Source organism: Nelumbo lutea, chromosome 3 (assembly GCF_056320005.1).
Source record: "Nelumbo lutea isolate HS-2025 chromosome 3, American lotus-T2T, whole genome shotgun sequence".
Lineage (NCBI taxonomy): Eukaryota > Viridiplantae > Streptophyta > Magnoliopsida > Proteales > Nelumbonaceae > Nelumbo > Nelumbo lutea.
The window spans coordinates 10,218,379-10,235,697 of record NC_142686.1 but is presented as its reverse complement, the minus strand read 5'-3'; the positions used below and the strand labels follow the sequence as shown (position 1 = coordinate 10,235,697).

Here is a 17,319-nt window from a genome sequence, read left to right as displayed (position 1 = left end):
CTTAATATCTATGAGGATGTTTGTCTTCGTTGTGTTAGAGAGATAAAAGTTAGATCAAAGTATTGGAATTTGTTGCTGCTTGAAATGGGTTGAGGGCATGTAAGTCCAACGTATGTAGGAAGAAACATAACAGAGGCCTTGGGTGTTATTCCAGGGGCGGAGACTCCAACATAGTTCAGACGAGATCAAGAGGAAATTAAAAGAACTGAGAACAATAAATGTCAAAATAACTTACCTAGGGAGTTAAACCATTTATTTATACTTGAACCTACCTAGAATTAATTACAAGTGAACAGCAAAGATATGATGTACCCTATGCCACGTGTTGCCATTTGAGGATGCCATATGCACCTTCATCAGAATTCATTACACCAGTCATCATAGTATGTGCTATTACATTAATGCTATATAATCAACTATATTAATATATAGTATAAACTTTAAATATGTGAATATATATTGTATTAACTTAACCAATTATAAACCGATTGAATTTGGACATCAAGGGATAGTTTTCTAATTTGACCTTGGTGAAATGGAGACCTCCTTACATTTAAATTGTTTTTAATCATTTTAGGATAAACTTAGCGACCTCTCTATGCCACTTTTGTTCTTGGAGATGACTTTGACCTCTTTCAAAAATCTTACTATACCCGTTTGATTGCAATACAATTTCATTTACACTAAATGCAAAAGTATGCGAGTGCAAATGATTTTTTGCCTAGATTTTTATTCTTTTTAACTTACAATCAAATGATATGTGTTATATATATATATATATATATATATATATATATATATATATATATATATATATATATATATATATATATATATACTTGTCAATGATTACATTCAAATGTATGGGTAATTTATATATGCTATAGATATGTTCATGGTCCGGGTGGCCTGATAGACTGGCCCGGCCGTCGAACAAGCTTGAATATAATAAAAAATAAATAATATATATTCATGGCACCGTCGAACATGCTATAGATATGTTCATAGGCCGGGTGGCCCGATAGACTGGCCTGGCCGTTGAACAGGCTTGAATACAATAAAAAATAAAAAATACATATAAAATATTATATTATAAATAATAAATAATATATTATATATTATAAATATATACATATATCGCTCGATTCGATTAATCAAAAATTTCGATTCTTCAGTTTTTCATGATCACCCCTAATCTCTCCCCGTGCTCCATAGTAGAATATTTTCGCCTTGACAGGCAAAGAAAGAAGGATGGGGATTTAGATGCTTCTGATATTTTTGATAATAAAAATGATTATGATAAGTAGTTATTATAGATTTATAATTAGTTATAATTAAATTTCTGTTACGTGTATGCGCATTGCCCAATGGCAGTGACCTAAATAGTTGGGTCTACAATGGAAACAGTCCAACCGACCACCCACATGACTTTAATGATAGTCAACAAAATCCCATAACGGGCATTGGAATTATATGTACAAGGATAAAATGGGAAGAAAAATGTAATTAATACCTTATCTAATCCAAGACAACCACCCAAATGAAATTCAAATTACAGCGCATGAAATGCCACCATGATTACCTAACAACCATGGGGCTGTTTAACACCATTGCCCCTTTTCCAAAATAACGGTCGAAACACTTATTTGGTTTGACATTTATTGAAGTGGTGCTTGTAATCAATGTTTGATAGGCATTTTTTTAGAACATGGTGATTTGTGTATGTGTTTGGTTTAGTTTACATTTTTTTATTCCACGTTTATATTTTATTTGTTTGTAAAATTGAAAAAGGTAATAATTATAACTGTTTATAACAATTAAGTATGTAATAGTGAAAAAATGTTTAACTGTTTGTAGAAGTTTTAAAAAATAACTTTCTCAAATGGTAGATGTACACAAAAACTGAAGTCCACTTTTTCCATTATCAATGCATACAGAATAGCAAAAAAGAGAAACTGATGAAGTGAAGCCTATGTGACAATGTTTATTGAATAAATGCCCATGGAATTAAACACCTTGTATAAATATGATGTTTTTTGGGAAAATGTTTTCTTAGGGTTTTTATTTGGTACCATTGCTATTACCATTACATGGGCGTTTTTTCAATGCCATGTCAGTATACTATTATTAGTAAAAATAGAAAAAATGGGAAAATACCAAAAGATCATACCTTTTTTGGTTTTTAAGACATGATTTAGAAAAATGTTTTTTGAAAAAATGACTAATCAAACAGTAGACATTTTTCCCAAAAAATGGATTTTTGATGTAACACTGATGTAATGTTATTTTTTAAGGAAATGGAATTGATGCCAAACACCTACTGAGAAAACAATGGTAATTTGCCTTTGCCATTATTGACCAACATCAATGGTGATTAGCCTGCAAAAAAAGATACCACCTCCATCCAAATATCATAATCTAAACTCTGTTGAGACTATAAGAGAACACGCCAAGTAACACGACCAAGCAATAAAGCATACTGCATAGTGCACCCATGGTCCATGCAAGATTGAGAACAATTTGAATGTGCAAGAAGGACAAAATGATCGTTGTAATCAAATGCCATACGGAGTTGGATTTCCTGGCAATAAAAGTGAGACCCGTCATGTATGAGATGTGTGGTGTAAGATGATGTATTAAACATATTTTGTTGGCATCCTAACTCTAAATATACAACACAACTCAATATAAATGGAAAGCAAAGAGATATGAAACAGAGGTGGGAAGTCTTCCAACTCCTGGAGGAGGAGTAAAGAGAGGGGATCACCGGAGGATGAAGACTCAATAAAACCTTGAGAGGGAAACCGAGATGACAACCTCTCACATAGGTTTTGTTTACTGACCTAACTGGGAATTCAGATTTCCTCCTCACAAAATTGGTCCTCACAACACTAGAGTGATACATTAAAAAACAGCTTTGATGAATTAAAACTACAAATAGAGAGATATTACCAATGCATGACTACAAGTGGTGTGAGGAGGAAAGCGGAACTCCCTAAATGGTGACGGAATCTGCTCCTAACAAATGGGTGCCTTACATGCACATCAATTGTGCATTGGGAACATCTCCCGTGAATATTTACTGATAAATAGGGGAGATGTTCCCAATGCATAGTAGGATGTGCCTGTGAGGCGCCAGTTGTGAGGAAAAGATCCAGTCTCCCCTAAATGATATTTATTTAAAACTTTATAAAAACATTTAGCATTTTTCCTAATTAATTGCTACTAAATGGTCTTTTATTAATTTGGATATTTAATTAGATTTGGAAGTAAAATCTCAAGAAAAGAGAGCATATCATTTATTCATTAATAGTAGGCGGCCCCAGTCGCAGTCTATCACTTCATTGGTCTACACGATCAACTTAACATATAGAACTTTAACCGTTTAACGTATACATTTTAGTTGAGTCAACTGGCCTGCCTGAGACCAAATCACGTAGAGTGGGCTGGGCAGCCTATCATCATAGAACATGCCAGCCCAGTGTGAATGATTTCGTCTCCTGCCCATCTGGTTGCATTTTGGTCTCCAATGTAAACACCATGGTACCATTGAAGTGCATTCCATATGATCAATCAGAACCATTCATTGAATGAAACCATCCTATTGGGAAACAAGATCTCCAAAAATGCAAACACTTTGTAAATGCTCTGAAAGTACATACATCCAATCTGTTACATTGGAAATATCTCTCTTTGAATTTAACATATATACATGTACAGAAAATATACCTAATATGTAGTTGGATGTTGTGTTCTTACTTCTTAAAGGTTTTACTTTCAGGAAGCTCTGATTCTTTGGTTGGGTGGTTTATATTCCATGAGGCTAAGAATTGTAAATTATGTGAAAAACATGAGATCTTAACAAGTCCCATACAATCTCTTGAGCTCAGGCCATGAGGACAAGAACTTAGTAGAAAATTACAGAGGAATCGTTTGGAAAGAGTGCAAACATACAAAGTTTTGTTTTGATAGAAAAAGGAAAGAAGTTGAGGGAAAGCTCTTGAGTCTAGGTTCAGACGTTCAGTTTAGAAAGAGTGCAAATATAAATATGTTCCAGTGGAGCATTTTGTATATGGTACTTTTAAACCTTGTATTTGCATTGAACACCTTTTTGTATTTACATTCTTCCCAAACTAAGTCAAGAATTTCACAAAATTAAAACACTTAAAGCATCGGCCATCAAATCACCCATTTCAAAGAATTTGAGTAACTATATATATCAAAGTGGTTTGTAAAATATCTTGTAAATGAACGGATACCTTTTGATTCCAAAAAAAAAAAAAAAGACTTAATAGTGTGTAAGAACACTTGCTAGGCATGCATGTGTAAAATTAGTAAGCATGTATAACATATGGCATTTGGATTTAGCTTTAATGACCTACATCGAAATTAGGGCAAGTATCCACTTTATATAGTCATATGTGTAAGTATCTATTTTATATAATATATGATGTTTGGATTTAAATTTTATAATTTGCGTTGAACCAAACTAAGTATCTACTTTATATAGTATAGATAAATAATACATTCTTTTCCCTTTATTTTTACAATAATTTATACAAACTTCAAGCAAGTGGATCTCAAGAGGCAATAGTTGAGCCTCTGAAGGTTTGAGGAGATGGAAATGACACGGAATGTTGGTGGAGAGAGAGAGAGAGAGAGAGAGAGATTGGATTGTTGATTTGTGGTGCATCCAGGCCCTAAGTCCCCATTTGGACATGGGGCCCTTATGTATACTATTTTCTTTTCTCGGTTTTTAATGAGATTTTTAAGGACTTGGCTTACCATCTTGGGCTGGACTGAACTGGTCCAATTTGATTTAAATTGGACCAACTGGGTTTATGGTCTTTCATAAGCCGGTGGTCTTATACAACCTTTTCAATCTGGTGTTTAATCCTTATTCCACCGATGAATTGTGGTTGAATTGAACAATTAAACTCAGTTTGGAAAGAGTACAAATATAAGTATTTATAGTGAAAATACATACAAAATACAAAATTTTGCACTCTACATATTTGTATTAATACTCTTTTCAAATTTAGCCTTTACAACATGGTTTGGGGCCAAACTTGACGTAAGCAGCATAAATTAGACATAATCTTGGTAAAGTTATTACAATGTCAATGACATGTAAATCTACAAGCCCCAGGTTATTTATCCCAACCCCATCAAAAGAGGGACAAAAGTATACATGCTTAAGACCTGTCAAAAAAAAAATGTATACATGCCTTAAGAGAAGGAAAGGAAAAGTGTAAGGCTTTAACTTAGAACTCAAGGTTCGGACAATAGTTAAACTGTACCATTTGGTAGCTCAGTGGTTGAAATGTCATTTCTGTCCCTAAAATAAAGGAGGCGTTAGATCAAACTCGCATAACCACAAGCTTTCCCTGGCACTCTGGCAGGGCCAGTTCATTATACATATCCTGCTTTGAGTTTGGATCTCCTACCCACACCAATTCATGTCTCACTACAGTACTACATTTAGAATATCTCCCAATATATATAGTTAAACTGTAGTAAAAACGAACTCCATGCCCACTTCAATTCATAACACACTATCCTTATGAATTGAATACATCTCCCTTTACATAATACTATGCAGAGGATGAGATATTCTCTGTGTGACTGCCATAAATATGGGCAGAATTTGTGTGTACAAAAAATCTAAACTCACTAAAAACAGCATAATTTTCAAAAATTAATTCTTGGACTTTTATAAAACTAAAATAATGACCTGTGCTATGCACATGTGCAAAGTTGTAAAGTATAATTTTGACATCACAAAATTAAAAATAACTTTTACGACCTGCACCAAGACGAATAAAAATGTAGTACATGAACAATACAGGTGTTGAAAAAATAAAATAGATCTTCAAAAATATTATATCAAGTGTCAACGTCACGGGTCAGTTTGAAAAGAGCACAAAACAAAATATGTACAGTAAAAATACATACAAAAATGAGTTTTTGCATTTTTAATGTTGTTTATTGTATATTTTTATAATAGCTTAATATAGTTATGTTTGTAACCCCAAAAAAATATAGTTATATTTATTTATTTTTCAAATGGTTAATAGATCATGCATGCATTTAGTCACTTACATTTAAAATGTATATTGAATATTTCCATTCAATATTTTTTCAGGGAAATCTGTTTTAGTGTTGTTTGGACATATATGAGCTTGGAGTGCAAAGGTGAAAGAAATCAAGCTATAACTACAAAGATATGAAAGAGTTGAAGGTTTAAATGGTCCTATATTTTTGTGGAATGTGCAAATAACCCTTGGGATCAGCTAGGATAACATTATGATGACACTATTGTTTATTTTCTTTGCGAAACTTCACATTTTCAGAATGCTTTTCTAAAAACTTAGTCCAAGTTTCCTGTTTGGAGGCATGTTTAACCATTTCAGATCAGCTGATAAGTTTTAGGGGTCATTTGATAAACACTGAATTGGCAGAATTGAATTGTTTATTTGTTTATTTTTAGGCTCAATTTGAAAAATGTAAGAATATAAATATGTACGGTGCAAATTGAGTCCCACCATGGTGTGACTGAAACAAGGGGTAATCATGAAATAGGCCGTAATATAAAGGGGGGCATAGTCTGGCTCTGGCTGTACATGAATCTGGGGCGAGCTTTTGGGCCTACAACTAGGGGTGCATCTCAGATTGGCCCGAATTAGTATTTTACACTGCCTTGGACTCGTCCCTTTGGGCCTTTGTATAATACCCACGTTATGTAGATATATTACAGGCTAGGCTTGGTATATAGTGATTGGCCTAGGCTTGGGATGCAAATTTCTGGTGTTTCGGTACTTTATAATTTTTTAGTCTTTTATTTTTTCAAAATTGTTTCAGGGGTCGGTTTTAGGCATGCCTACCCCTGAAACTGGCCAAACTGAAATACCCCATCCTATTGAAATTGTGAACCTTTATTGCATATTTTAAAATCAATAAAAAAGTCCACTATTTTGATAGACGTGAATATCACTATTTTATGCACTAAAAGACAATAAATAAACAAATCAATTCAGCATAGATAATATATAATCTTGCTGAAGCTGCAGTTGTTTATATTTTTGAAAAATAAAATCATACATGTTTGATGAACGCCCCTAAATGTTTACAAGATCTCTCTCTAAACGTTCATAAATTTGATTAATTGATTAGGTCTTTGCTTGTCCCATTCAACCGTCCTAGTAATATGGGATGAATAATCCTCGTTTTTTCTTTTTTTTTTTTCGGGCTTCATGGGTGGGCTATATATAGGACCCAAATCAACTAATTACAACCTTATCACAATCGGTTACTTCTGCCCATCCCCTTGCCCAAGATTATTACGCCCCTATTTTATGCTGCTATGTAAGGCAATTTCTATAGTCGGATTTAATTAATAAAAGATGTAGAAAACATTGAAAGAACCAAATCCTTCAACCTCTCACGTACCCTTGAAATCTCCATGCCAACTCCAGAACTAGTGACCTGAAAGTATCAAAAGTGTCCTAAGCTTGAATTTCTTTAACTATCTTCAGAAAAAAAAAAAAAAAAAGTATGATAAGCAATTAGAATTTAGAAGTTAATTACCTGGGCATGAATTGTGTGGAAGATCTTATCACCCACACAGGAGAAACTGGCATTCACGACTTCAGCTCCTCCTTCCTCAAGAAGACTAATTACTTCATAAAATAGAAATTTTTTATCGAACCCACTAACCAGAAGGACCTCTAGATTGGGAACCAAGTCTCGAAGTTCGAGTATGGGCAATGTAAACTCGATTTTCATTGTGTCTCTGAAGTCAGTGTTTATCCCTTTGATGCTCATTGCGAATTGCTTCCTTCCCTTGAGTTCTTCTACTCTTTCTCGCAATTGCTTTATATAGCTGATAGCATGATCTAAGTCTAATTCGTCTCCTTCGGACGATGCATCCTGAGAAATACAAAAGGGCCGGGTTTAAGAAATTATCAGTCTTACATACTTTGTACAGCCAGTCGGAGAAGCAAGAGGCAAGAGGAAAGTAATTGTACCTTAGAGGCGTTATGGTGCTTAGCGATGAGAGAGGCAAGTTTGAAACAGAGACCCTTCATGTGGATTCTTCTATTTCTCTCAATAATCTTCCGATCGAGCTTGGCCGATTCACTGCGACGACGCTGCTTCATCTCTTCCTGTTTTTGTTCCTCCACGTTCTCTCACACCAGAAGCATCAATTGAAGCATTGAACAAAAGTACAAGAAGTGAAGAAGAAACGGAACGAGGTCTGAATTAATAAAGAGTGGTGAGGCGGTGAGCCAGTGGGACGATGAACTTTCCTAAGTCCACTTATTTAACGAGGAACAGGAAAAGGATAAGAAGAGTAGCTCTGGTGAGGACTGGCCAGTGGGCAGTGGCCACTTATACAAGGTCAAGAGCTCAAAAGCGAGTGAGAGAAGTGAGAACCGGCCCACAGCATACGTTATGTTTCATACGGACCCCAGTCTCAGACTGCGGGAGAAAAGGAAGAAGCCTGCTGAAGCCCGGCGACTATGTATCTGCTGACCACAAATAATGAAACAAGACGCTAGTCACAAATCTTATAGCCGCACAATCACAAACATTTTCTTCTATTTGGGTCACAGTGGTTGATCAGACCCGTCTTTCTCTTTCACTTTGGGAAATGGCAAGTATGGAGGGAGGGGCCTGCATGATGCAACAGATGTCAGGCATGCCGTATTCAAAGACGGGTTGGACCAAACCAATTCGTTTACGAAACATTGTTGTTCTTGGTCTACCGTTCAATATATAAAACTATACTATTAACCGCACGTGAGACGCTTACCGAGTTGACTCCGGCCACTGTTATCTCCGCGTTCACCGACCAGTGAATTAAATCATAAAGCATGTTTATGTGCGATTCGAAAGAAAGGCCAAGCCTCCCCTCATTCCTCATTCCAAAAGCAAAAATGGCGTTGAATTTATTTTTTCACTATATAGTTGAATGAATGGCTGACTGCAATGTATAAGAGAGTAAGAGGAGATAATGGACAAGGATGGAAATGAGAATTGAAATATATACCTATAATTGGAAATTACATGAATAGCATATTGGATCTCTTAGCCACTACGATTACAACCATTTTAATTGGGAATATTTTATGTATTTACGGTGGGAGTTAGAATATGTTTACTTGTTTACTTGCTATCTTCCTTTGCCTTTGGGATTAGTGCCTTTATATAGGCATTGTTTGAAGTGGGCTTCACGCACCATATCCGAGATTTCTGCGAGGTCGTCTAAGTGGTTCGAGATTCCTTGAGGTAACCGACATGCACGTTGACCACCCTCCGAATCATTCGGTACGTGGGCCAACTTCCAAGGATCGTGCGAGAGTTAGGATATGCATGTCGAATTTGTCGGTGAGCACATCTCGCAGGTCACCAGGTCAGTGCCTGTGCCAAGCTGCCAGGTCGCGCCTGGGCCAGGCTGCCAGCTCGTGCTTGTGCCAGGTCATGCTTGTGCCAACTCATGCCTATGCCAGCTCGTGCTTGTGCCAGGTCACGCTTGTGCCAGGTCGCGCCTGTGCCAACTCATGCCTATGCCAGCTCGTGCCTATGCCAGGTCACGCCTATGCCAGCTCGTGCCTATGCCAGGTTGCGTTTGTGCCAGCTCGTGCCTGTGCCAGTCTGCCAGTTCGTGCTAGGGCCAGGTTGCCAAGTCGCGCTTGTGCCAGACTGTCAGCTCGTGCTTGTGCCAGGCTGCCAGCTCGCACCAGGGCTAAGCCACCAGGTCGTGCCTGTGCCAGGCTACCAGCTCGTGCCTGTGCCAGGCTGCTATCTCGCGCCAGGGCCAGGTTGCCAGTTCGCGCCTGTGCCAGGTTGCTAGCTCGTGCCTGTGCCAGGCTGCCAGCTCGCGCCAAGGCCAGGCCGCTAGGCCACGCCTGTACCAGGCCGCGCTCGGGCCACCAGGTGGGACACCATCAACTTGGCTAAGGCAAGTTGTTTCCAAAACAGTTTCGGGTGTCACCTATTTGTTCTTAGATGCCATGTGTTACAATATCATTGGAGGGCCAAATCTGCCCTCATCAGTATCAAAGACGCCTATCTTACATGTAACGTATTTGAATTGGGATTTGCAACATATTTTTTTCCTGTATTTGTTAAACTAAGTAATACGTCTTGATGTAACCGTTTTCGGCCACATACCAATGTTTTGTGATGTAAAATTTTTTGGCTAAGTACCTCGTCATTTGACCCGGTGGTGGCGTGCCTTAGTGATGAGCTACTTGGTGGTGAACTGCCTACTGGCGGACTGCTTGGTGAACTGCCTGGGGGTGAACTGCCTGGCGGCGAACTGCCCGGTGGTGAACTGTCTGGTGGCGAACTGCCTGGTGGCGAGCTCCTTGGTGGCGAACTGCCTGGTGGCGAGCTCCCTAGTGGCAAACTGCCTGGTGGCGAACTGCCCGATGGCAAACTGCCCGGTGGCGAACTGCCTGGTGGCGAGCTGCTTACTAGGCGGCCGGTGACTTAGAGAATGGTGGAGCTCTCTGGTGCGGCGCAATCCGACTGTCCTCAGCATGAGGTGGTCTTCTTTCCTTTGTAGGTAGTGGGAGCTGAGGAACCTACGAGAACTCCATCTTTTCCTCCTCTTTGTAGGTGGCGGGAGCTGAGGGACCTGCGAGAACTCCATCTTTTCCTCCTCTTTGTAGGCGGCAGGAGCTGAGGGACCTGCGAGAACTGAATCAGAGGTCCCGGGGGTATTTTCCCAGCGGGGGCTCTCTGACGCTTAAGTTAGCACTCTGATTGTAAAGAGCTTTGAAGATAATATTGGAGAAACGAGAGAGCCAGAGAGCAGGGGTTACTTCCCTTTCCTCATCCCCCTCTTATTTGGGGGGGTGAGGTCTTTATATACCGGAGTCCTCGCAGGTTAGGTGGGTGAAAAGCCTCTAAACGGTAAGACTCGTCACATCCTGTCAGAACCGGGGTACGGTGGTGAACTCCTCGAGGTCGTCAGGCTGGCGCTTGTGTCAGGCGGCCAGGTCGGCGCCTGGGCCGGGTTGTCAAGGTGGCACCTACGTCAGTCGGTGGGTCGGTGTCTGGGCCAGGTCGTCAGGTTGGCGCTTGTATCAGTCGGCGGGTCAGTGTTTAGGTCAGGTCGTCAGGTAGGAGATCTTCCTGCGATACGCCAAACTACTCCTGTACCGAACTTCTCTACAAGTGGCGAGCTGCCTATAGTGAGCTGTCTGGGGGCGAACTGCCTGGGGGCGAACTCACTGTGGCGAGCTCTGCCGAACTGTTTGTGGCGAGCTCTGCCGAGCTGCCTGGCTCTTTGGCGAGCTCCTTGGTGAGCTACCGAGCTCGTGGGGTATGTATGCCGCCGAGTTTATCGGTGGGCGTCTTATGGGCGGCTTGGCCGGACCATGGTCTAGGCTGGTCCAGGTTGGCCAGGTCGCGTAGGCCGCGCATCAGGTCCCGCGTGCCGCGCGTCAGGTCCCGCGTGCCGCGCATCAGGCCGCGCGCAGGTCGGGCCAGGCCGGCCAGGCTAGTGCCCGGGTGGGTCACCAACTTTATAAGTTTGTTGGCTGGGTGTTTGCCTAGTTGTCACGAGGTGCCACATGTCACAATTCCACTAGAGGGCCAAATCTTCCCTCATCACGTCTCTAACAAGTGTCCAATATTCTTTTTCTTAGGAGGTATATTCGCTACACTGAGAGCTAGACCTTTTGTGGGTTTGAACGTGTGACTCACACTCAAAGGGAGGATGCCAAGTGAATACTTATCTCACACTACTTGTTTAATTTTAATGCAACATTAAAGGAAAAAAAAGTTAGGCAAAACCATATATATTTGGCAAATTTATATTAAGATCCTGATGGAGGGTGAATTGGCCCGACCTCGTAGCACAGGTACACATGGGTGTGACCTTGCTCAAACAGTGACTCAGCATGACAGCGCAACTAACATAACCACAACTCGGGGGGAGGGTCTCACCGAGTTGAGCTCGGCAACTGGGCGGATAAACTACTTGCCATAAGCCATCTTGCTTGTATCTCCTCCCCGGGGTTAAGGCACTTCGGGGTGCCCCAAGGTTGGGGTATCCTGACCTTTCTCGATACCCGAGCTCTTCCCAATGGACTTCGGGCCACTCCACGATGGGAGCTCACAGACCCACCTCTAGACACCCCGGGGTGAAAACACTTCGGGCCAGATAGCTCGGCATAGCTTGCCACAAGCAGTTCACTGCCTATGGGATAGCCCGACATAGGGTAACTCACGAAAGGGTAGTTCGGCGTACCGCCGAAAGATTTCCTGCTCGACCACCGTACCTGACAAATCTGGGGACAGCAGCCATGTCCCTCGTCAGACATTGTCGCGCCTGCCACCTTTAGAAGGTGTCCTACACCTGACAGACACGTACCCTGCGATGACGTCCCCATGCGTGCCACCTCAGCCTTGCTTGTAACGGCTATGGCAGACTGATAGTGGCGGTTATACCTGCCCTGTCAGAAGCCAGAGGGCCTGATGCGATGGAATTCTGTTATAAGGAGCTTATTCTCAAGGAACAGAGTATCTTCGAACCACTTGCGCAATCTGCACTCTTAGCCTTCGTTTTCCCTTTGCTTCTCACACAGAATACTGACTTAATCGTTGGAGCGTTCCTACCGGGCAAGCCCCTTGGGGATTCTTCTTCTTCCTCCTCGTTTCAGGTACTTCTCAAGAGCCACGTGAATGCCAGCTAGGAGTGACCAGATCGCGCTACATCAGATCCAATGGTTTTCTCAATCGTAAACTTACCCTCAATTTATGTTTCCATTTTATATGTAATTCAATCTTATTCTCTATTACGGGTGAACATGGCCGATTCAGTTTGATTTTATGGCAGAAACTGGAACCTATATTATAAGGGTTGGTTTAAGGTTTTTGGAGGTTGGTTTGAGAGTCTGTTCTTTTATTGGTGGTTTTGAGGTCAATTACATTCCAGGGTCTATCCGTGGCACTTGTACTTTTTTTACTCTCCCCCTTCATAGAAAAAAACATATTCTTTAAAAACTTGATTTTAAATAAATATATAGTTTAAAACTTATATTATCTATATTGATTAAATTTGATATCTTAGTATTTAGATTACCATTACATGGTCAAAAACTTATAAATTAAATTTAAATTTTGTAAATATTATCTTTTACACTACTTATTGTACACATTGAAATATTAAAATGAAAACAAATAATCAAATCACTTAAGTAACTCAATAATCAAGTGAGATGATGGCTTTTGTAACCATGAATACTTGGATTCAAATTTTAACATCTCTAAAAGCATTATGGGGTTTATTTCAAGACAGGTTCCGACAAAATCGATTCCACCAAGGCTAGTCCATTGGGTCGGTTTGAATAGGGTAAACCCCTAAACCTTGGAACCAGCCTGGGTGGGAGTTGATTCCAAGACTTGGAACCAGACCCTACCCTGTAACAGATTGGGTAGGGTCGGTTCACGACTGGTTCAAAATCGACTCCATTCAATTCTAAATAGAACTTATTCATTTACTCACCCTAATTAATTGTTCTCTATCATTATCAAAAACACTCTTTTGGAAACTTTTGTTTTGTTTTGTTTTTTGTTTTTTGGTTTTTTTTTGCCTAAAACACCTTACGAAATATACGAAAAGAGTTATTATCTGAATTTCTTCTCTTTTCCAACATTCTCTTAACAATGCTTCGACTTCTTAATACCTACCTCCACGGATTTCTCCCATCAGACACGTTTATTTATAACATGAATATACTCGGTCAAGTCAACTGTAGAGAACAAAGTGAAGTAATCCCCATGCATCATTTTTGTTTTCTATGACAAAGTTAAACATGACCGACCATTTACTCTATTATCTGTTTTTTGTATGATAGAAACACCTTGGTTATTTCTCTCTCCTCTCACATGTTGATTTATCCCATGACCCACCGATAGTTTTGTTCGACCATCAATCGATGGATATATATGCCTATTTTCAAATTCTGATTCGAGGGAAAAAGTTGAACATAGGGGTATTATTGTAATCTTGCAGATACCTTTCGTTTTCTAAGCACAGGGGTGTCTACGTATAAAAAGGACAAGTTTAAAAGAATATATAATTAGCTTAATATAAAATAAAAAAAAAAACATTATAGCCCCCAAGAGAAAATTCCTGGCTCCACTGCTTTCACTTATCCTTTTGCTGCACTATCCACATTCCAAACGCATGCAGCCTTAGGTTGTGTATGGTTCAGTGCAGAGCTGAGAAAAATGACATTATAATTATTCAGGTTTTCAGTTTTGCGTTCTTCCAAATACTTAAATATTGTATTATTTAAGTATGTATTAGCACTGTACAAATAAAATTGTATTTGAGCATGGGAAACACGGATGATAATGATTGAATTGTGCATGCATATTTAATTAGTGGGGTTAGAAATGGTCAGCCCAGGTAGTCAGCTGAACTCCCAAGGAATTTTAACATTGGAATATATTCAATTGCGAATCCACTGCCGTGATCCAATAACATTCCCATAAGTTGTTGGCAAGGGGAGAAATCAGAAATCGATTATATGTTGTTTTTATTCATTTATCATTTAATCCAGGCGACGACTTTGACCCGTTTGGTATATATTCTATATTACTAAAGTTGTTGACAATCATCTGAAAGACCAGACGACTGACACTGATACGGTTCCTGAACAACTTTCTAACGGGGAAGAAACTCAGTACAGTCTGTAATCGCCATGCTACTTAATTAGCACCATAATCACATTAAACTTGCTAGTTAATTCGTATTGGTTGATCATCTTGTATGTCTCCCGACTCTCCTCCCATCCTGCTACCAGAGGCAAATGATGTTGGATTCATGGAATGAACCACCTCCTTCAACCTTTCACTTACTGTTGAAGTTTCGATACCAACTCTAGAGCACTTGACCTGAATTACAAGATACAATCAAAAAACAACCTCGTTAGTTTGTTAGCTCTCAATATCTATTTATCTGTTAAACTTAAAAAAACTACCTGAGCATGAATTGTGTGGAAGATCCTATCTCCCACACAAGCGAAACTAGCATTGACGACTTCAGCTCCTTCTTCCTCAAGAACACAAATTATTTCATAAAACATGAAGCTTTTATTCAACCCGCTAATCAAAACTACCTCAAGATTAGGACCCGAGTCTCTAAGTTCAAGCACAGGCAATCCCACATCATCGATTTTCACGGAATCTCTCATATTTCTATTAATTCCTTTTATACACATTACTAATTGCCTCCTTTCTTTCAGTTCTTCTATTCTTTCACGTAATTGCATTATGTAACTGGCGGCGCGATCCAACCGATCTCTTTGATTGGTTGCATCCTGAAACACAAAATACCGGATGGATTTAAGCATGATTGCTCTTGTGGAACTCATCCATTGCATTAATCAATTAATAACTACTAAATATCTTATGTCGCATTAAAAGAAGTTGGATTGTGATTTGTGAAAATTGGCTGTAATTGCAATAGAATTGGTATGGAAGATAATACCCCCCACCCCCAGCCGGGCTTCCCACCGGGGGAGAAAACATTGAAAGAGGATTAAGTAGTTACGGAATATAACAGTAATAGAAAAAAGAGTTTTGAAACCGAGTAGTTCTCAAACCTTCATCGAAGAAGATCTCCACAGGGGGTGATGACAAATACAACTCTGATGAATCCAAAATAAGAACTAATTAAAACGAAATTAAATTACGCGAGTTATAGCCAATTTTTAATTCGATCCATCTTTATTGTTTTTTGGGCTGTTACAATGGTGTATCATGTTTGCTCTTTAATTTGCTGAGAGAGAGAGAGAGAGAGAGAGTACCCTATAGACGTTCTGGTGCTTGGGGATGAGAGAATCAAGCTTGAAGCAGAGGCGTTTCATGTGAATTCTTCTATTCCTCTCAATTGTCTTACGGTCGGGTTTAGTTGATCCACCACAAGTATTCATTTCTTCCCTCTGTTAACGTTCTTCTGGCCAAAATCTTTTATCTATCCAGTAACAGACTTACAGGAACACAGAAAAGAAGGAATTAAGCAACTGGTAAACAATAAACAGGAAGATAGATGAAGAAGACGAAGAACAACAACAACGACAAGAACAAGATCAACATTACTAACAAGCCTTCTATTTAAATAGAAAAAAAAAGGAATGAAGAAGAGGCACTAAAAAACAAAACGGAGGAGGTTGAAAGGCTTGGCTAAGATTGAGAAAGCAACAGGCTTCAGACTACCCCAGCGCGCACCAGCAAAATATGGAATGGCAAAGCGAATGAGGAGGGGAAGGGACCGGAATTGGCCCAAACCACATTTTGACCTTGTGTTCGCTCGCAATAAGAGAGACAGCAACACCACGTAAGGATATGAGAGGCGCCTAAACTGACTGTCACTGTTATAGACCGCGCTTTCACCGACCACCTTTATGTATAAAAATCGACTCTACGTCTCCGGTTCTCCGGCTACTTTGTATCCAGCAAATTTCAATACCATTGTATTTACGCCTAGCTGACTTTGTATCCAGCAAAATCGACTCTGCGCCTAGTTCTCCGGCTACTTTTGTTTTTATTTTAGGCTATGTTTGGTTTAAAGGAAAAGGTAGGGAACACAAACAAGAAAATCTATACAAGGTTTGTAAAAAATTTCCTACCTTTCCATTCTTTTTCCAGTATTTTCCTTCAAACCAAACATAACCTTAATGATTTTGTAAAATTTAATATTACTGTTTCAGTTTTTTGTTCTCTTTTTAATTTTTTTATATCACATTATTAATCACGCTAGGGTTCACTTCTACAAAGATCAACCCCACAGACCCATTCATCCTAGGGCTTAGTTAGGGAAGAGTGCAAATAAATATGTACATGCAAGAGCTTTATATACGTGTGTGTGTGGAATAAAAAAAAAATTGAAGTTTTGTGCAAATAAATACGGCTGCATTTGGTAAGAGTGTGAATGCAGAATTGACTATTGAGTCTAATTTGTAACGGAGTTTGGTTTTGCAGTTGTTTCTTTGATGTTTTTATATTTAAAATTGAAGCAAACCTAAGGTCAATGTAGATTTTAGTCTTGAAATTTGCTTTTAGATTTAGGGATAATTTCTTAAACTACCCTTATTTTTAATTAATTGACTAATTATATCCTTATTGTTTATATATTATTTTAAAATATCCCTATTATTTCTGACAATTGTCCAAAATCTCCCCTACCATTAATTCTTTGTTATAAACCATTAATATGTGACACCTTTTGACTAATAAATTTTTTAAAATCTCAAAAATACCCTTTTATCATAGATAACTCAGGGCATGGAGACC

General features: G+C 39.2%; 2 protein-coding genes and 1 long non-coding RNA gene across 4 annotated transcripts; all 3 read right to left on the bottom strand.

Annotated features, from left to right (window-relative positions):
- Positions 1-4,991: 4,991 nt before the first annotated feature.
- LOC148862857 (uncharacterized) lies at positions 4,992-5,433 on the bottom strand. Its single transcript, XR_016108934.1, has 2 exons — positions 5,301-5,433; positions 4,992-5,202 (listed from the first exon to the last, which is right to left on the bottom strand). It is a non-coding gene; the product is annotated as an uncharacterized LOC148862857 (long non-coding RNA).
- Positions 5,434-6,972: 1,539 nt separating this feature from the next.
- LOC148862856 (transcription factor bHLH162-like) lies at positions 6,973-8,549 on the bottom strand. Its single transcript, XM_088974354.1, has 3 exons — positions 8,028-8,549; positions 7,588-7,929; positions 6,973-7,485 (listed from the first exon to the last, which is right to left on the bottom strand). The coding sequence occupies exons 1-3, from the start codon at positions 8,157-8,159 to the stop codon at positions 7,390-7,392; spliced, it is 570 nt and encodes a 189-aa protein (XP_088830480.1). The 5' UTR covers positions 8,160-8,549; the 3' UTR covers positions 6,973-7,389.
- A 5,986-nt stretch (positions 8,550-14,535) lies between these two features.
- On the bottom strand, positions 14,536-16,270 carry LOC148862855 (transcription factor bHLH162-like). Of its 2 annotated transcripts, XM_088980995.1 has the most exons (4): positions 15,834-16,270; positions 15,630-15,674; positions 15,006-15,344; positions 14,536-14,919 (listed from the first exon to the last, which is right to left on the bottom strand). In XM_088980995.1, the coding sequence occupies exons 1-4, from the start codon at positions 15,957-15,959 to the stop codon at positions 14,764-14,766; spliced, it is 666 nt and encodes a 221-aa protein (XP_088837121.1). In that variant the 5' UTR covers positions 15,960-16,270; the 3' UTR covers positions 14,536-14,763. The 2 variants fall into 2 exon arrangements, with proteins under 2 accessions (XP_088837121.1, XP_088837122.1); XM_088980996.1 differs by lacking the exon at positions 15,630-15,674 and having other exon boundaries at positions 15,834-16,267.
- Between the last annotated feature and the right edge of the window lie 1,049 nt (positions 16,271-17,319).

Bases quoted from the DNA above. Each gene is read 5' to 3' on its own strand.
- LOC148862856 (XM_088974354.1), bottom strand. From the start codon at position 8,159: ATGAAGCAGCGTCGTCGCAGTGAATCGGCCAAGCTCGATCGGAAGATT. The intron at 7,930-8,027 runs GTACAATTACTT...TGTATTTCTCAG, and splicing joins AGCACCATAACGCCTCTAAG to GATGCATCGTCCGAAGGAGA. The intron at 7,486-7,587 runs GTAATTAACTTC...TGATACTTTCAG, and splicing joins TCCACACAATTCATGCCCAG to GTCACTAGTTCTGGAGTTGG.
- LOC148862855 (XM_088980995.1), bottom strand. From the start codon at position 15,959: ATGAATACTTGTGGTGGATCAACTAAACCCGACCGTAAGACAATTGAG. The intron at 15,345-15,629 runs GTTTGAGAACTA...TTTGTGTTTCAG, and splicing joins GGAGATCTTCTTCGATGAAG to GATGCAACCAATCAAAGAGA. The intron at 14,920-15,005 runs GTAGTTTTTTTA...CTTGTAATTCAG, and splicing joins TCCACACAATTCATGCTCAG to GTCAAGTGCTCTAGAGTTGG.